The sequence below is a fragment of the Pogona vitticeps genome, chromosome 4, assembly GCF_051106095.1.
Source record: "Pogona vitticeps strain Pit_001003342236 chromosome 4, PviZW2.1, whole genome shotgun sequence".
Lineage (NCBI taxonomy): Eukaryota > Metazoa > Chordata > Lepidosauria > Squamata > Agamidae > Pogona > Pogona vitticeps.
In genome coordinates this window covers 5,535,233-5,555,638 of record NC_135786.1, presented here as the reverse complement: position 1 = coordinate 5,555,638, position 20,406 = coordinate 5,535,233, and the positions used below count along the sequence as shown (strand labels likewise).

Here is a 20,406-nt window from a genome sequence, read left to right as displayed (position 1 = left end):
GCTTGAGGCAGCAATCCAAATATTAGTATATTTAGTATATTAATATAGTATATTTATATATTAATGTACTCTACTTCATTTACATTTTATCTCTGCGATATTTTAATAAATAACACAGAAATGCTATGTCTGCAATCCTATACATCGTCATCGTTATCTTCATCGTCGAGTCGAGTCTGATTTATAGAGACCCCTTTCAGGGTTTTCCAGGTTAAAAATACTCAGAAGTGAGTTCCCACATCCCTTTCTTCCAGGGGGGTGCTCCAGGACTGTTGTGCCGCATGCCCAAAGCTGGCTCTTCTCTCAAGAGACACCGTGGGGAATTTGAACTCCCCACCTCTGGCTCCATAGCCAGAGAACTGAGCCACTTGGCCGTGGAATCCACTCAATCAGGTGAGACTTACTTCTGAGTAGAAATGCCTAGGATTGCACTGCTAATCTCATAACCCTATTGGGAAACGCTTCTTAATCTTTTCTTGCAAGTGTTGGAGGCTCATACGTCCGATGGCTCCCCAGAGCTTCTTAAACACAGAATCTGCCCCTTCGGTGTCCTTAAGCCGGGTGAGGTAGCGATGAAGTTCCACCTGGAGCTCCTCGTAACTCGTCTTCTGGTTCATGCCGGAGGGGAGGCTTCTGCTGATGATCCGCTTCAAGCGGTTCAACCTTCTGATGGACTTGATTTCGTAAGGGACGAAGTCAATGAGGGCCTCCTGGCAGACCTCCATTCCTGGACAAGGCAAAACAACAATAGAGGATGAGAGGGTGACTGTGGATAAGATCAGTGGTTCTTAACCTTTGTTACTCAGATGCTTTTGAACTGCAACTCCCAGAAACCCCAGTCAGCACAGTTGGTGGTGAAGGCTTCTGGGAGTTGCAGTCCAAAACTCCTGAGTAACCCAAGGTTAAGAACCAGTGGATAAGATGATCTCTTCCAACTCCTCCTGATTCTCTAGGTTGCCATCCTGAGTGCCTATTTAAAAACCAGGGGTACTAGACCAGAATTTAAATTCGTAAGCATTTAATATCTGAGCTTTTATTCAAACAAAATTTTTTTTTTCATAGTGGCTTCCAAGACAGAAAGAGAAAGAGAGAGAGAGAGAGAGAGAGAGAGAGAGAGAGAGAATAGTTTAAAAATCCATAGATAATCTAATTACACAACAAAAGACACAACTCATGACATGTCTCATAGGGTAGAGATTGTGAGGCTTCCGCCTTTAAAAAAAGGTTGTCCTGCTGGTCTCTGGTGCCAGCCAGCAGCTTCACAATTAGAAGGTAGGAGGCTGTCACTCCGCAGATCCAACTGTTTTTTAAAATGGCCTGTGATGGCCCACTCAAGGTGTATATTGCAGCGCACACCTTGGCGTGAGCAATCACCCGGCATCAGCAACCTAATTTGCAACTGGCAAAGTGGCAAAAGAGCACTAGAGGATTCTCAGACATCTTTTACTGCATAAGGCAGCTCCGGTTCTAATGGCAAAGCTGTCCTCTCTTCTGGGTCTGCTGTTTAGCATCCACAGGAAGAACAACACAGGAAGAACAACACACAGGGTTGCTTCTCCTATATGGACTGGAAGAGAACCGCATTTCTGTCTCAGGCCAATCAAATTACATGTTAAAACACACACCCCAAGAGGCATCTATATTACAAATCTATAACTTATTACTGCCATAGGACTAGCCCTCACCACATCTCCTCTGGTGGACCCCTTCCGACTGCAGGTGAAGGCTCGTGCAATGGCACACTCCATATACCCATTCCCTGCACACAGAAAGCTAGGATAGCAGGGTTAAGACAAGGAGAGGGCCTTGCTCCCTGACATGTTAGTTTTCTATGTGTAGGGATGATGGTTTCTGTGTGGGAAATCCAGTGATACAATCCCCTATTCGTTGCCGGAAGCGGTCAGGAATCAAGTTTTATTTTGACGGCCAGAGTTCTTGAAGGAAGTGATGGTGGGAGATTTCTATTCTGTGAAGGACGCGGGGCAGTCCAGCAGAGAGCCCTCAGCATCCTCACAACATCAGAGTTGGGCAGGATTTCAGCGAAGGCCCGAAACGAGATGTGTGCCCTTTCCAAAGGTGTTACGAACCCCACGCACCTGGGGCTCAAGGACTCACCTGGTCTGTCTCCTCCGTCTTCTTGGTTGAGCTTGCAAGAGGTGCAGAAGGTGTCGTGAAACCGGTTCCCGGGGACGTTGACCTCCAGGCCTTGCGCAGAGCAGTTCTGGTGCACCCGGCACGGCTCGGTGCTGGAAACCAAGTAGGAGAAGGTCCCGGCTGGGCACAGCGTACATTTGGTATCTTCACGAGGGTTGCCTATATGAGACATAACCAGGACAGACGGGCGTCAGCAAAGCGAAGCCTCTCTATCCAGGCCAACGAGAGTCAGGCGCACAACGCTGGGCACTGTATAAAATGAGCCACATATTGCAATGGCTTTGCCAGATCTAACCATAATAATGATCAAAGCTTTCCTTGGGGGAACGGCTGCCTCATCGATGCTGAACACTCTTTGATCGGCTCCACTGAGTACTTGCCGTGTCTGGCCATTACTGCTCTTTCCTCTCCAAAGCTGAAGCGGCCCAAGATATTTTGCTGCCAGAGGGGATGACGACCAAAAGCCAGCTGGGTGAGCAACTGCATCTTGTTTCAACAGAGACAGCAGGATAGCTCAAGTGGGGAGGGCAGTAACGCTGTGCCCCGCTTACTCCCCTAACGCTCCAGTCTTCCTAAGGATACGGCTCCAAAGAAAGATCAAGGAACTGCAGTTTTGTAAGGCGGGCAAGAGGGTCAAAGTAGAATATGCCTTCTCTGTGATTCACCTGTCAAATTAGAGAATCTAACACTCCAGGCTTCCCTAAAGAGTCGTACAGAACTTAGAAGAACCTCTAAGCAGAAAACTGGAAGCCCGTGTTCTTCACAGCTGGCATTATCCCAATGAAGAGTTCATTCCGGTACAAACCAGGATGAAAATTTGCACCCTTACTCTAACTTTCTTGCTTCTTCATTTCGAGATCTTTCAAGTTATCCCCCCCAGACTGATAGCCCAATTTTCTTTTAAAAACAAAAAAACAAAAAAACCTGATGGCCGCCTTTTTTATTTTAAAAATACACTGAAAACTGTGACTCTTTCTTAGAAATGTATAGATACAGGTTTAAATACAATATATCAGACATGGACTCATATCAACTTGGCTACGGTGAAACCCTTCGGAATTCTGTGTTAATAATTCTCCGTTAATAAGCCGCAACAGAATGACTGAAATTGGCAAATCAAATGCATAACACCCCCCCCCCAAAATCATACTGACATAAATTTACAAAATAAATTCTTACCCCCAGCTCAGTCTCTTCCCAATATAGGTACGCCTCCCACCCTGGCTGCTAACATTCCAGGACTGCTGTTTATACTCGTGCTGGCTGGATAGCTCAGTGGTTTAGGTAGAGGCTAGGAGTTTGATCCCCCCCCCCACTGTGCCTCCTGTGAGTAGAGCCAGCCTGTGTGGCCTTGGGCCAGCTGCCTATTCCCAGAAGAAGGGAAGGGAAAACCACTTCTGAGCACGGTCTTCCCGGAAAACCCTGAAAGGTGTTGCTATACATCAGAACTGACTTGAGAGCCCATGATGATTATTATTTATACTTGTAATCTGTTTCCATCAACTGTTGGCTAATTTTGCATTGTTTGCAGGTTACTTTCAATAGAATCTGATAAAAACTTTCCATGAGCCTTGCTAGCATAGCAGATCAGGTCTCTTGTCAACGGTAAGGTTGACCCATGGCCATTGAAGCAGATAACAGGGCTTTGATGAATCTGATTGTACACTTTCTGCAAGTTAGCACTGGAGTACGTTACCAGCTCAGTAAATAGGATAATATTAATAACTCTACAAACACATTCCATTGTTTTAAAGGGTAAGAATTACCTCTTGGTGCACCAGTTCTGCATTACAATTGATACGCCACTTAGGATCTTGACAAACACATGTGCCCTTTGAGAAAGGGAGCATCACAGGTGTGCAAACACCAGTCATCCAACTTGCAAGTCAAGCCCATTTGATGGTCTGGCTGATAAATACTGCATTGTGTCTGTTCACTTAATAAAGCCTCCCATCCATGCAGGCATAAGGGTTTCTGAAATTAGCAGCCCTCTGCTTTGGGGCAGGACAAAGAATTCAATTCATGTCAACCAAATGCAATCCACCTTTTTGTGTGTGTGTATTTCGTCGTTAAGTCGTGTCCAACTCTTTGTGACCCCATGGACCAGAGCACGCCAGGCCCTCCTGTCTTCCATTGCCTCCCAGAGTTGTGTCAAATTCATGTTGGTTGCTTCGATGACCCTGTCCAGCCATCTCGTCCTCGGTCGTCCCCTTCTCCTCTTGCCATCGCACTTTCCTAACATCGAGTTTTTTTCCAGGGAGTCTTCTCATCAGATGGCCAAAGGATTCGAGCCTCCGCTTCAGGATCTGTCCTTCTAGTGAGCACTCAGGGTGGATTTCCTTCAGAATGGATAGGTTTGTTCTCCTCGCAGTCCAGGGGACTCTCAAGAGTCTCCTCCAGCACCACAATTGAACAGCATCCATTCTTTGGCAGTCAGCCTTCTTTTTGGTCCAGTTCTCACTTCCATACACTGGAAAAACCATAGCTTTGATTATGCAGACCTTTGTTGGCAAGGTGAGGTCTCTGCTTTTTAAGATGCTGTCTAGGTTTGTCATTGATTTCCTCCCAAGAAGCAGGCGTCTTTTAATTTCATGGCTGCTGTCACCCTCTGCAGTGATCATGGAGCCCAAGAAAGTAAAATCTGTCACTGCCTCCAGATCTTCCCCTTCTACTTGCCAGGAGGTGATGGGACCAGTGGCCAATCTAACGAGCACATCACAAAACATGAGGGTTGCTGCTTACTAGAGATGCGGCTGAATGGAAATTGCGGCCACTGATTTGCAGGTGCAACAGAGATGGCTGTGCGGAGAGGACTGACCGCCTGTGGGTTTCCTTGTGTGTATCTGTCACAAACAGTTCTGAAGCACCTCTAAGAAGGGATGGGAATTTGAGCTGTGGGACACGATGTCAAGTGAGACTTAAGTCACACCTGTGACTCCACTCAAGTTTTTTTAATACTCAGACTCGAAACCTGCCTGCCCCCCCCATTTATCTGAGGGGGGAAAGCTTGTTTTTAACAGGGAATCAGAATCAGGGCTTGGGAGTCAGGACTTGGCACCCAGGATTCGGGCTCAGATCTGAGGCTTGAACCCAAAGACTGGCCAACATCCGTGCTTCTAAGGCCCCGAGTTCTCTCTTCCACCTGCAGAGCTTCACCAGAAACCGTTGTGAAGCGGAGCATAGTGCTACTGAGTTTGGAAAGAAAGGGCGTGGAATCCTGAGCTTCCAACAACCAGCAAAAGAGTCTTGTGGCGTCTCAAAGGCTGCAGCTTTTATTTGGCTAAAAACTCTTGCAGACAGCAGCCTGCATCTTCAGATCACAGCAGCTGATCTCAAAGGAAACTTGTTTGTTAATTTCAGACCCCTTGCGTCCCTGGGGAATTTTCTGAGTTGCCCGGGGTGGGAGTCAGTACCCGAGCCAAGATCTGAATCTAAACCTCTAGGTGTCTGCTAATCTACCATTGCCTTGGAGAGTAATACACAGCCTTCTCCTTTTATCCGGAGTGCAGGAAGTGAGGGAATTCCCCAGCCATGAAAGCAAAGCAAAAGCACCAGTGAAAGTGGAGACAGTTCTCAAAGCTATGCACTCTTGGGACCAGCCTGGGACTGCCGCCGGTTCTCCTGCAGGCTAACGGAAGGAGGTGATGACAACTGAGGGGGGAAATGGCCAGGATTCGGCCTCAGATGGAAATCTCAGTACACCATTAATCAGCCCTAGAAAATCAAAAGCAATCATCAGATCAGCACCACGAGCACTAGTAGCGTCCATTTCCTTCCTTTCCTCTGAAATATTTGCAGCATGAACGATGCGTCTTAAGGGAAAGGCGGTAGCTGCTAAGAATCCTAGTGCACTTTCCACCTGCTTGTTTGTTTCAAAATCAGCAGCTACTCACTGACCATTCCTAGGTGTTTCTTTTGTGACACTATCAGTGCGCAGCTTGGAAGTGTTTGTAGGGTTTTTTGGGGGGGGCAGGTGGACTACAAGCTCCAGAATCCCCCAGCCAGGACAGCAGTAGCCATGCTAGGATCCTGGTCTCAAAAAGGTGTGTTCCTAAGCTCTAATCAATGTATTCTACTTGTCTCTCATACAGTTATAAAACCCAGAAAAGGCTGACTCTTTCATCTCAAGAACATCTAAGTGCAAGTCTGTGTACTCATCATTATCATCATCATAATCTTTGAACTCAACCCTGAGTGCTCACTGGAAGGACAGATCCTGAAGTGGAGGCTCCAATACTTTGGCCACCTCATGAGAAGAGAAGAAAAGACTCCCTGGAAAAGACCCTGATGTTGGGAAAGTGTGAAGGCAAGAGGAGAAGGGGACATCAGAGGATGGGATGGATGGACAGGGTCACCGAAGTGACCAACATGAATTGGACCCAACTCTGGGAGGCAGTGGAAGACAGGAGGGCCTGGCGTGCTCTGGTCCATGGGGCCACGAAGAGTCAGACATGATTTAACAACTAAACAACAACAATCTTTGAGGTGCGGAGCTGGAAGAGACCCTCTGGATCATCAAGTCCAGCCTCTGTCAAAGAGGCATAAGTGGGGAATTGAACTCCCAACCTCTTGCTCCAAAGTCAGACACCTAAACCACTGAGTTCTCCAGCAGTCCAACACTCTATTATCACCAGTGCAAAATGATTGTGTGCAGGAGCAGACGGTGCATTACAGAACCTTCCCATTCATGCTCAGGAGTTTCCACACATCCTGACCCACCTCAAGATGCATCTACTTGCCCAACAAAAGATTCTGACTCTTTAGTTTCAGAGATGGAGCACATGAACCTTCAAGGGAGAGATGGGTGTTCTCCAGACGTCTTGTGCTCCAACCCTGGACCTTGGGCAACTCCCAGACTCTGAAAAAGAGCAGTATTTTTGGTTTTTTATTTAAGAAAAAGGCTGGAGAAGGCCGTTTTGCTTCCAAATGCCCAAATTAAAAATAAAATAAAATAAAATAAGGAGGAACGCATGAGGCTATGGGCCCACCCTGACAACACGGCAAAATTGCTCAAGGGGATTTTGTTTCTGAGCAATATATATATATTTTTTGAGCAATATATATATATATATATATATATATATATATATATATATATATATATATATATATATATATATATATATATATATATATATATATATATATATATATATATATATATATATATATATATATATATATATATATATATATATATATATATATATTTGAGCAATATGTATTGCCCAAAATATTGCTCAAAAAAAAATCTCCTTGAGCCATTTTGCCTGGAGGCTGCAGGTGGCCCATGCTTGATTCGAAGAACGACACGCAGAGCAGCTCATACCAAACGTAACCTCCACAAGACAACTCAGAAAGAAAAAAGTTAGGGCTGAGCCTGGTCACCAGAACCCATGAGCCCAAGAGTTCAGTTCTCAGATGACCCCTGCTACAACCATACGTACCCACAGCCATGACTCGGCTTCCCAGAGGACACTTCGAGTGCCTCTGGCAGAAGTCCCACTCAACGTGGTAGCCCGGCTTGCATTGACACTCCCGGTTGTGTGTCCTGTTGCACGGCCGGGCCTCCTCTTCCAGGCTGTTGCAGAACATGTTGCAGTAGAGGCAGCTGTCGAGGTAATTCCAGAACTCTGTGTAGTAGTTCTCGGGACACGGCTTGCAAACGGTCTGCTTCCCCGCGGTGCAGGGCTCGGCCACGTGCGTCCCCGGCGGGCACTGCTGGCACTCGTGTATCTCGTTGGTCTGGTGATCTTTCCATTTGTAGGTGGGCTGTGAGAGAATGCCGGGCAAACTCAAGAGAGGGAGGCTGAAAACCATCCACTGGAGGGGAAAAGAAAAAAAAACGAGTGAGGAAACGCTCCGGCCACCTGGATTGCCCAGACTCCCTTAAAGCCTGGGAGCTATTTTGCAGACTACAACCCCCCAGAATCGCCTGGCTAGTGTCCCTCTTAGTGATGGAGGGGATCCTGGAAAATGGCAATTCAAAAGGTGGAGCTTAGCATTTGGAAATCTTCCTCTCTTTTTTTGGACTACAATTGCCAAAGTTCCCCCAGTCAGCAAGGGATACTGGGAGGTGAAGACCAAAAAATAAATGTTTCCAAGTCCTGGTGGAACCATCTGTAACATGGTGACTTAAGATATGGAACCCATTCCAGACAGACACCGGCTCCTGCCCTATGAGCTGGCTTAGAATCCTAGAATCATGGCGTTGGAAGGGTCCTCTAAAAGGCGATCGAGTCCAACCCCCTGATCAAGGCAGGAATCCAAATCAAAGCAGATCTGCAATGTGGTTGGCTAAATTTCTCCAGTGTTGGAGCACTCACCACCTCCCATGGCAACTGGTTCCACCGTCATACTTCTCTAACAGTTAAGTTTTTCCTGATCTTCAACTGAAATCTGGTTTCCTGTAACTTGAGCCCACTGTTGCGTGTCCTGCACTCTGGGATGATCAAGATCAAATCCTGCCCCTCCTCTGTAGGACAACCTTTCAAGTCTTTGAAAAGTGCTCTCCTGTCTCTCCTCCGTCTTCTTTTCTCAAGGCTAAACATGTCCAGTTCTTCCAGTATTTCCTCACTGGGCTTGCTTTCCAGCCCCCTGATACTCCTCGTCACCCTCCTCTGAACTTGTCCCAATTTGTCAGCATCCTTGAAATGTGGGGTCCAGAACTGGACACAAGACTCAAGGTGAGACCTAATCGGTGCTGAATAGAGGAGAAGAAACACCTTATTCAGGGACGTGGTGGCGCTGTGGGCTAAACCGCAGAAGCCTGTGCTGCAGGGTCAGAAGACCAAGCAGTCGTAAGATCGAATCCACTCGACGGAGTGAGCTCCCGTCGCTTGTCCCAGCTCCCGCCAACCTAGCGGTTCGAAAGCATGCAAATGCGAGTAGATAAATAGGGACGACTTCGGTGGGAAAGTAACAGCATTCCGTGTCTAAGTCACACTGGCCATGTGACCACGGAAGATTGTCTTTGGACAAAACGCTGGCTCTATGGCTTGGAAACGGGGATGAGCACCGCCTCCTAGACTCAAACACGACTGGACAAAAATTATCAAGGGGAACCTTTACCTTTACCTAGCACGTTATGGGATCTGGAGACTGTACTTCTGTTGAAGAAAATCTATATCAAAGTGAATACAGCTCAGACAGCAACCAGCTGACAATCATCGGATACGCTGATCTCACAGAGTGAAACCCAAATGAGTCGGAGTTTTCAAAGAGAGGCCTGGGTACGTCTTGTTCAGTCAAAGCTAAAACAGTGGCACCTTTAAGACTAACCCATTTATCTCCAGCTTTTGTGACACATTCAGCTGTGTTCAAAGAATTGGACTGTGACTCAGGGAAGTTCACAGTGAAATAAATCTGTTTAATCTGAAAGGTTTCTGTTTCATTTCTCCTGAACCTCAGGGTGAAAGCAGTAACAATGCCTGGAACCTGGGGCAGGTTGACGGGCTGGTCGATTTGCAGTTTTAAAACAAAGTACGAGACAGAAGTCTTTGGAAATCTACTGCAGATGACCCAGCGAGGTTTGGGACCTGTGTCTCCCGCCATGATTCAACTCCCTCAATTTTTTTCCTTATAAAACTGGTGTTTTAAAAACTCTAGTGGCAGTTTGGGGGGGGAAAAAACCTCTTTGGAGGGATTTAGGAGCAACCACTGAACATGGGGGGGAAAGTCCTTCCCACACCTCCTAGAGGTTTCAAGGGGTTTTCAGGGGAAAATGCATGCTGAATGTTCACAGGAGAGCCGTGGACCATGCAAAACCCACTCCTGCTCTAAAATAACAAAGGCTGAGAGCCAAAAGTCCTACCAATTAAAACTGTGTGGTAACAATTAAGGTCCATCTCCCTTGACTAATGAACTAAGGGCACAGTTGAAAGATCTCCTAGACCAAGCTCATCCAAATAATCTTTATTTTTTTAAAAAAAACCAAAACTTGGCTGAACATTCCAACGTGTCTACATTCCATAGGATTCCCTACCAAGCTGGGAAGTGAATAAGACGTACAAAATATATAAGGCTTTAGCCATTAGCTCTAAGCTAGCTAAACTGCCAGCCTAGCGCTCCCGCCAACCTAGCGGTTCGAAAGCATGCAAATGCAAGTAGATCAATAGGGACCACCTCGGTGGGAAGGTAACAGCGTTCCGTGTCTAAGTCGCACTGGCCATGTGACCACGGAAGATTGTCTTCGGACAAAACGCTGGCTCTATGGCTTGGAAATGGGGATGAGTACCGCCCCCTAGAGTCGAACACGACTGGACAAAAATTGTCAAGGGGAACCTTTACCTTTACCTTAGCTAAACACCAACGCTTTGACTCCTCGCCCAGTTGGCTTTTTTGGCTTTTCTGAGCCCGGCTGAAACTGTTTTTAATTGGTTCTATATCTTAGAAATAGAAATCAACCCTGAGTGCTCACTGGAAGGACAGATCCTGAAGCTCAGGCTCCAATCCTCTTGGCCATCTCATGAGAAGAGAAGACTCCCTGGAAAAGACCCTGATGTTGGGAAAATGTGAAGGCAAGAGGAGAAGGGGACAACAGAGGATGAGATGATTGGAGAGTGTCATCGAAGCTATGAACATGAATCTGACCCAACTCTGGGAGGCAGTGGAAGACAGGAGGGCCTGGCGTGCTCTGGTCCATGGGGTCACGAAGAGTCGGACACAACTTAACGACTAAACAACAACAACAATATCTTAGAAGATGAGACAGAGACATCCAGAGGACGTCTGTTTCTGATAAGGCAGCCCACTGCGCTAATTAGCTTGATAATGTGATGCATCAAGCGAATATACTGCAGACACCTTAATGAACAGTAGAAAGCCTCTCAAGGAATAAGAAATGAGAGGAGTGAGATTTTGCCTTTATGTAAGTTTAGGACTGAATATCATATAAGAAAGCTAGCCATCCTTTGTTCCAGATCCCCTGCTTTTTGAGCACTCACAATTGCACTTGTGATTTCTGAGCTCAAAATAAATCGCTTTTTCGCTTTGAGAAACTCTCTGGTCTTTTCCTCTGCTCCATTTCCCGTGGGCTGTTCACTTTTTGGAAGGGTTCAGAGTGACAAAGCCACATCACTCTGTTGTAATCAGTATTGCAAGTTAAAAAAGGATCTGAGGGTTGGTCATCCGTCAAAACCCAGGAGCTAATGGGTTTCCCCAAGATCATTTGGGGAAAGACAGAGGAATGGTTTAATTCAAGATAAAGCAAAACCATCTATTCATTTTTAACAAAGAGTTAACTCCGCCAATTCATCCGTTTGTTGGAAGACCTCAGAGAGCTCAGAGAAGTTGCTTTTAAAGGACATCTCCTAGAATTTCCCGGTAGCGAGGCCAATAGTTGTATTAAAAAAAGTAACTTTTCCAAGCTGTGGGAAAGATCTTAGTGTTGAACTTCAAAGCTAAATGGACCATTAATTGTTGAGCTAATAACTGAAAAGTCGTCACTCCTCGTGTTCCTAAAGTATAAATACAAAGCAATAAAAGAATAATAATCTTGCCAGCCTCTGGCTCCAGAGGCCAACACCACTGAGCTATCTAGCAATCTCTATAAACTCTGTATTCATAAATGACTGAGATGATTCTGGGTTTGATATCTTTTCCAGAATCTTGGTGGTTTTTAGTCTACTAAAACAGCTGGGATTGATTTTTTTTAAAAAGGTCATTTTAACAAGTTCCATCTCCAGCTAAAACAAGCCAGATGAGCACAGAAATGCCACGCCAAAGGAAAAAAAAAGACTTTGAAGTTACCGCATTTTGTAGTGTTAGTTTAGAACAGATCCAGAAACCCAGTGTGGTTGCCCGCAGGGTTTTTTCCAAGCTTCATAAATATTCTGAGCAAGTTACTGCATTTTTTTTAATTTTTTTTTGGTCTTCTACGGTTCAGCATATTGAGGTTCCTCATTTCTAACTACATACCATCCGCTGCCTTGGGAACTGACAGCCACTAGAATATTCCTCATCACAAGTGAAAATTAGCAGCGCTCTTGAGTTGGTCTTGTTTTTCTTAAAAGGGCTGGCACAGATTATCAGAACAGATCACACTCTGTGTGGGGCGTTTCAAAGTGCAACAATCAACAGCTGATGATGAGCAAAGGGAGGGGATATCTAAAATAGGGGGTGGATATGACACACCCACACCCACTTGGCCACTGCATTTTCGTGTGGCGCAATTCCCTTCTAGAACAAATTGTGCCCCCTCCCTCTTGACTTTAATTTAATAGAGAATTAGCTTTTCCCCCAAATCCAGAAGTTTTTTGTTTGCTTGTTTTATTTAAACTACAGCCATCCGTGCGCCTCTAAAAGCCCACAAGCACAGACCGAGGAAACCGGTCTTCCTCTGTGGTTACCCTCTCTTACATAAGCAGCCAACCGGCTTTTAATGGCAAATCTCTTCTGAACCCAGAGAGAGAAAGAGAAAGATAGAGAGAGCTGTCAAAATATATAATTTTTGACAGATGTACCCCTTTTGCAGACTAAAGACTCAGTAGTATCGAGTGTAGGAACTCTGGAGGTGCAGCTGCTGACTGTGACATCCCCACCTTATAAGAAATGTCCGGTTGCGCAGGCCACTGGACTGGTGCACATTAAGAATTAAGGGGCGGTTCTTTTGTAAAGATTATGACTCCGGATGGCTCTTTCAAGGCATCCTGAAATACTTTGCATTACAACAGAGATGACATTCAATAACATGCTGTTGCTAGAGAAAACCATTTCTCTGTGAGTGACACTGAACTATTGTAGCTCAAAGGGAACAAGGACATCTGGGGTATGTGTGATTAATATCATAATCCCGGTCATGCAAAAACTCCCAGAAACGTTGATCCTGTGAGCCCTGGCTCCGCTACACCATGGGATAGAGAGTTCAATAATTCCACCAAATCTTTCTGTACCATTCAAGCTTATTTAGGTTCGCAGACGTCCTCAACCCAGAAACAAAAGTGGCTGAGAATATTACCGTTGATAAGTTTGTCCGGAGGGACATCCGTTTATAAATGGATATCATATTGCTGAGTGTTTTAATGTATCGCTCCGTCTCTTGCTTGGCCTCCAACTGTGTGGCTCATCCGGTGAAGAATTTTCAAATCTTCTGTCTGCAGTTCTGCGGCAAATAAACAAAGAGCTGAGTTATTATTACTCTTAACAAATCACCTTGTACAAAGCGCTAGAAGATCTTTATAGCCACTGGCTAAGTTTGGTTTGTTGGTTTGCTGGTTTTTACTTTCACTCAACATTACTGGACGTGCATGTAAAATAATTTCGTCAAAACCCCATGACATAAACTACCTAGCCTAGAATCCCGTCGGAGTCCTCGAGCACAGAAGAGCATGCTATTGTGTGAGCTCACTGTTATGCGCTCGGTCATGCCCCAGTTGTGCAAATGGTCTCGTGTCTGATCACGGAAGACGCAGCCCTGGGGGGGGGGGGGGAGACACTTGTGTGATCCCTTCTCCACATGTGGCAAAACCTCACAGCATTCTTGCATAGTCAGAGAAGAATGCCATCGAGTTTATTTGTCCATGTTATGTGCTATCAAGTCGCCCCGACTTGTGGCAAACCCATAATTGAGTAATCCCCCAAACATCCTCTCCTTAACAGCCCCGCTTAGCTCTTGGCATACTCTTGGAAGCCTATGGCTTCCTTTAGGAAGTCAGCCCATCTCGTATTGGGTCTTCCTCTTTTCCTGCTGCCTTCCACCTTCCTCAACATGATATAGTCTTTTCCAGGGGATCCTGCCTTCTTAGGAGGTGCCCAAAGTAGGATAACATTTTTGCCTCCAGAGAAAGTTCAGGCTTGATTTGATCTAGGGCCCACTTATTCATCTTTGTGGCCATCCAGGGGATCTGTAAAGCTCTCCTCCAGCACCACATTTCAAACAAATATTTTTGTTCCTATCAACTTTGACTTTATTGTCCAGCTTTCCTATCCATACATAGTCATTATAAATACGATAGCGGAGGTGATCTTCGTCTTCGTCTCTTGATTTAGATATTAGACCTAAATGCAGTCCTTCAGCTGTGTCTAATGAATACTTGAGAAGGGGTTCCGTGTGCTAAATCTGTCCTCTCCATACAGGAGGGCATTGGAAGTGATTATGGAGCACATTCCCATGCTCCCCATACCTGTGTATTTTATGTATATGCTTAAGGAGCAACCAAAAAGCGCCAGGGTCTAACTGGAATGTGTAATAAATCACCCAGCGGTGGCTGTGCTTTGAGCGTATCTCTTTTTCTCCCTCACTCCCTCTTATTTAACAAATCCAAATTATAGAACCATGGAGCTGGAAGGGGGCCTCTAAGGCCATCGAGTCCAACCTCGCGGTCAAGGCAGGAATCCAAATCAAAGCAGATCGGACAGAGGGTGGTGTAATTTTTTTCTTCTTGAATGCCTCCAGCCTGGGAGTGCTCACCACTGCGGGACGACATGGGCTCCATGTTTGTACTGCTCTAGCTGCTGAGATGTTTTCCCTGCTATTCAGCTGAAATCTGTAGCTTGAGCCCATGATGATGTGTCCTGCACTCTGGGATGATCGAGAACGGATCCTGCCCCTCCTCTATATGGCTGGCTACCTTCCATGTCTTTGAGAAGTCGTCTCCTATCTCCCCTCTGTCTTCTTTTCTCAAGGCTAAACAGGTCCAGTTCTTTCGATTGAATGCCTCCAGCGAGCAGAGAGGCTGCTTCTCTTCCTCGTGACAATCTTTCACGAATTTTAACAACGCTGTCCCAATATCTCTGAGAGTTAGGTAGAAGGGATTGGAACAGAATGAATTGCAGATGTATTTGAGCATCCGTGGTTGGGCACCACTTCACCCTAGGATTCAAGGTGTTGCAGGCAGAGTTCTTGACCAAGATAAAATCTGGATTTCCGTCATCACAATTCACACTTCCTTCTTCTCCTTGTATGCTAACAGCTCCTTATGTAATAAAATCTTGTAACACATTTTGTTTTTCTTTTGAGGGTTCCAGTAAGACTCCAACACAGTCAAAGAGCACGAAGCATTCCATTTACGGTGACGCCAGTTGTTAAAATCTATGACTACGGTTTGCGGTAAACAAGTTTTTAATTACATCGGCGTGCTAAAGTCTGAATAGAAAGAGATGATGTGAAAACATTGTGTGATTTTAAAAAACATTACTATAATGAGTTACACAACACATCTTTTCCATCTGGATTGGGGGAGCGGTTTCATAGTTGCCTGAAGAGACAGGTCTTTGCCTGCTTGCAAAAGGAGAGTCAAGATGGGGCCAGCCTGGCCTCCAGTGGAATGCAGTTCCAAAGTCCGGGAGCAGCCACAGAGAAGGCTCTCTCCCGTATACTCACTAAATGTACCTGTGAAGGTGGTGGGACTGAGAGAAAGGTCTCTCCTGATGATCTTAACACCTGAGTCAGCTCATCATGGGAGATACGGTCTTTGAGAAAACTTGGACCCAGACCCTTTAGGGCCTTATAGGTTAAAACCAGCACTTCAAATAGTACTGGTTTTAACCTATAAACTGATCGGCAGCCAGTGGAGCTGCTGAAAAAGGGGGGATTTGTGTGATCCCTGTGACTAGCCCCAGTAAGCAATCTAGTGGCAGCAATTTGGATCCTCGGAAGTTTCCAAACAATTTCCAGAGGCAACCCCACATTGAGTGTGTAATAGCAATTCAGATGTAACTATGACATGTGTCACTGTGGCCGAATCAGACCTCTCAAGAAACAGGCACAGCGGTCGCACGAGTGTTCATTGTGCAAAGGCACGCGTGGTCACCAGTAAAAACTGGGCAAGCGGGCTCAGAGACGAATCCAGGAGCGCCCCCAAGCTGCACACCAGTGTTCTCAGAGGGGGTAGCATCTCCATCCAGCACAGCCGGCGTGCTCTATTCCTTGATCTGCCTTTCGACTGACCCAGGAGCACCTCCGTCTTGTCCGGATTACGTATCAGCTTATTTGTCCTCATCCTGTCCATGACTGACACTAGACACTGGAGCAGAGCATCCTCTGATTTAGATGGCAAGGAAAAAGAGAGAGAGAGAGTTGGGTGTCATCCACGTCCTGGTGAAACCGAACCCCAAAACTCCAGACAATCTCTCCCAGCAGTTTCATGCAGATGTTAAATCGCACAGGAGACAAAACCGAACCATTGGGGGACATTACACCCCAAGAGCCAGGGTGTCAAGCATGGGTCCTCCAGCACCACTACCCAACACCATCCGCTGGCTTCCCTCCTCCAGGAAGAACCAGAGGATCTCTTTTAAAGTGCCTCCCAGACCCGTCCTGAATGAGAAATGGTCCCAAATGATACCATGGTAGCTGGTACTGAACGTCGCTGAGAGGTCCACCAGAACCAACAGGGACACACTCCCCCTGTCCAGTTCTTAGTGTGAGTCATCTACCAAAGCGACCCAAGCCAACTCATAACCAGGTCTGAAGCCAGACTGAAGTGGATCTAGATAATCCATCTCCTCCAGGAATCCCTGGAGCTGAGAAGCCACAACCTGCTTCAGCACGTTGCCCAAAAATGGGACATTAGAGACTAGTCGGCAGTTATCCAATACTGTGGGGTCCAAGGAGGGTTTTTTCCCCAATAATCATCTTACTGCTGCCTCCTTCAAGCAAGCTGGGATCCTACCCTGCTGCAAGGAGGCATTTCCTCTCCCTTGGATCCCTCGGCCAATCTCTCTCTGGCATCTTTTATGACCCAGGATGGGCAAGGGTCTAGGAGACAAGGGGTTGCCTTCACCGGTCCAAGGACCCTGTTCCAACTCATCAGGCTACAAAAACTGGAACTTATTCATCAACACAGGACAAGCAGGAGCTATAGTTACCTCTGCAGGACCTCTACAGCATCCAAGTCAGAGCGGATCTGAGCAATTTTGCCTGCAATGTGTTGGGCAAATATTTCACAGCGAGCTACCAAGTGGTCAGCGTTACCGTCCTGTGGGCCGTGATGTAACAGGCCACTGACCACTCGGAAGAATTCTGCTGAGTGACTCGGTGCAGATGCAATAGTGGCAGCAAAAAAAGGGACTTACTGTATTCACTTCCACCACTGCCAGGGAACAGGCCTCCCAAAGGGGTCTAGCCTGTGTTTGGTCGGATTCACTCTCAAGTTTTCCACCATTGTTGCTCTAGTCTGCGTCCCACTCGTTTCATCACCACCAGCTCCCCAATCAACCAGGGGGCCAGTTTGACTCGCTTTGTGGGAGTGCGCACTTCGGAGCGATGGTGTCCACAGCCCTGACTGTTTCCCCATTCCAGAGATCAACCAGAGCTTCAACCAAATTCCGTGCCAAGGTGACAGGAAACTCCCCAAGAGTAGTGTGGCTGAGAAGGCCAACTCGAGAGTAATACAATCCCTTCCACACTGAAGACAAATACAGTCTGTACCCCGTCCAGCTCCCTGATTTTGCTGCTTTCAGGACTGCCTCTTTGCCTCGGCCTGCTGGACAAGGGTCTCTTCAAATTGGGAGAGGCCGTGATGTAACGCCTGCCTCCAGGCTGAACGCTCAGAGTTCAGGGTTTCCCATCTCTTGAGGTCCATTCCCAAGGCCTTCAGATCCCGCTTACAGATATTCTTGTATTGCAGCTGTGGTTTCCCTCTGGGGCGCTTTCCCTGCACTAATTCTCCATACAGGAGATCTTTTGGAATCCAACCATCAGCCATTCTCACGACATGCCCAAGAGTAATGAAGGGAGTATTACCAGTATTAACAGTAGCATCCACATGGTTTCAGTGGCAAGATTTCAGTCTAGGAGGAATGTGTGTATTTCATGATCATATTTCATCAGTGTGCAGTCTTGTATTGGGTAAACTGGCTTTTTAAAGTTTCTTACTTTAAAAAACCCACAAGTTTCTGGTGCTCAAAACTCCAGCTGTAGATGTGAACATCAGGAACCAGAGTGAGGCCAAGGAGGATGGAGGACAAGCTGCGAAGCTGCAGATTTTGAAGAAAAAAAATGCAAAGTGTAGGGTACCATGGATAGCCGAACCTACCCTGTCCTGGAAGAACCCAAACAGGGGGCACCTCTTTGGAGTGTCTATGCATTTATTTCGAACTCTTTCCCCTTAGCTAGGGTACCACTTAATCTCTTCTATTGTTGTTACGTCCTGTGAAGTCTCCTCCAACGTATGGCGATCGTAGGGATGAGCCATCTCAACAGCCCTGCTTGGCTCTTCTTCTGCTAGCGTGATGATGGCTCTGTCGCCACATGCTTCTGTGGAAGGAGTTCATGGTGTAACTGCTGGGTTCTTTGTTTAGAGAGCTGAAGTCAAGACCATCGATTCTGTATCCCCCCCCAAAAAAGGTCCTGAACCTTCTCCCTTCTTGTGACACCTTTCGTGATTTTCAAAGGACTCAATCATCCAGGGAGGGAGACTCGAGTCTCTGGGACTCGTTGTCAAGTCGGACTTAACTCATCCCAGCGACTTGACGGAGACTCTACTTGTTTTTCCTCCCCCCCCCCCACTTCCCAGGACTCTTGCCACCTTTCCTTCCCCGCTCACTCCCAGGGAGGGAAGCAGAGGATCGACAACGCGGGTCGCGGGAGGAAATAAAAGGCACAACGACTGCGATAAGATAGACCCCCCCCCCCCGCTTTGACAAGGGACTCCGTCCAAGCACCTGAAAGCACCTGAGCCTCTCGGTCGCAGGTGCACGCAAGGGCGTCGCTCCGCCGCCAGATTGTCCTGCGGGACCTTCAGAGACAAGGCGGCGTGCCAACGCCAAGACCCGCCCCGTAGCCAAGGAAGAGACGCGGATGATTTTTTTTGCATGTTTCTGAAAAGCCAAGCCGCTTCCTAGAATTATTTAGAAGCCACCCTCCCAAGGCACGCAGATGCGGCAAAATCCCAAGAAACAAAAAGAAAACCCAAAACAGGGGGGCGCCTTAAAAACCAACTCTACCATTTTAATGGAGGCGTTCTAGTATTATTCTGCGTAAGGAGCCGCGCTATTGAGAGGCAGAAGCCGCATCCCAAAGGCGCAAATCCGAAAAAACGGAACGAAAGAGACAGGCGGAAAGTGGGCGCACCTTCTAGCCGAACGGTCAAGACTTTAATGTAAGCTTTCACGGACGCGACCGAAGCCCACGTTAAAATAGAACAGTATATATAACAATATATTATAGATAGCGTATATAGAATATATACTGTAAGCCTTTAAAGTGCCACCGGGTTTTGCCTTTCCGCATCGTTCCGCCCCTTCGGGTGTTGCCCGATCTGCCGGCCACAGGCGACCGACGCGGCTCCCTCCTCGGACGCTCCCCGACACACGTGTCCGCGGATCCCCGGGTCGCGCGCGTGCAGACGACCGCCCCCCCCCCCCGCTTCAGCCTCAGCACCGGCTTCGCCACCTCCGCCGCTGCCGGGAGCTGAAGCGAGGCGCCTCTAGAGCAGCTGGCCAGGAATTTGGAAGCCGCCCCCCCCCCCCAAAGTTCCAGCCGCAGCCGGCGAGCGCCTGTGGCCGGGAGGCGAGCGCCCGCGTCCGGCGGCGGGGCTGGTGCCAGCGCTGCTCCCAGCACGCGGCCGGCACCGCCACCCGCCGGAGGATCCCTTACCTCGCTCGCTGGGGGCATTGGCGGCGGTGGCGGGGACCGCTCCTCCCCTTTCCTCCTTTTGGCTGGGGCGCCTGCTCTTCCTGGCCCGGGCCTCGCCGGCTCCCCTTTATAGGACGGTTTCAAGCCCCACCCAACTGGGTGACTGCAAACTACCCGTTTCCCGAAACCAAGGAAAGGGTCTTCTGTTGTTTTTTGCTCCAAAGAACGCAGTAGGGCTTATTTTCAGGGCATTCCCCCCCCCCGTACAACAACCTATATTTATTCAAATACAGTCATGTCATCTTCAGAGCACCTTGCCATAGTCTCTGGAGACTGAAGGATGACTACATGTCATTATCTTATGGTTGCTGCACAAGGGTGGAGGGCAGGGGTTTCACTGAACTGGGGCGCCAACCTGGGGGGGGTCCCTCTTCCCCCCAGCAAAAGTTCTGTCCCTCAGTGGCTCTGCTCAGCTCTTGAAACTCAGGGCTCCGATCACTCTTATGGGGGTCAATCCAACGCACGTTGGGGGTCTTCCTCTTTTCCTGCTGCCTTCCAGCTTTTTGAGGGAACCCTGCTTTCTCACGAGGTGCCCAAAGTGAGGAGAGCCTCTGTGCCATCATTTTTTTTTATGAAACCTCCAGAGATCTTTCAGGCTTGTTTTGATCTAGAACCCACTTGTTTGTCGGCTCCGCAGGTCATGGATGTTCAGAAAGCTCTCCTTCAGCGCCAGG

General features: G+C 47.4%; 1 protein-coding gene across 1 annotated transcript; it reads right to left on the bottom strand.

Moving 5' to 3' along the window:
* Window positions 1–298: 298 nt before the first annotated feature.
* TNFRSF6B (TNF receptor superfamily member 6b) lies at window positions 299–19,767 on the bottom strand. The gene is made up of 5 exons (XM_072996682.2): window positions 19,694–19,767; window positions 13,112–13,255; window positions 7,602–7,977; window positions 2,116–2,313; window positions 299–727 (listed from the first exon to the last, which is right to left on the bottom strand). Exons 2-5 carry the CDS (start codon window positions 13,157–13,159, stop codon window positions 441–443), a joined length of 909 nt encoding a protein of 302 aa, XP_072852783.2. The 5' UTR covers window positions 13,160–13,255; window positions 19,694–19,767; the 3' UTR covers window positions 299–440.
* Window positions 19,768–20,406: the final 639 nt, after the last annotated feature.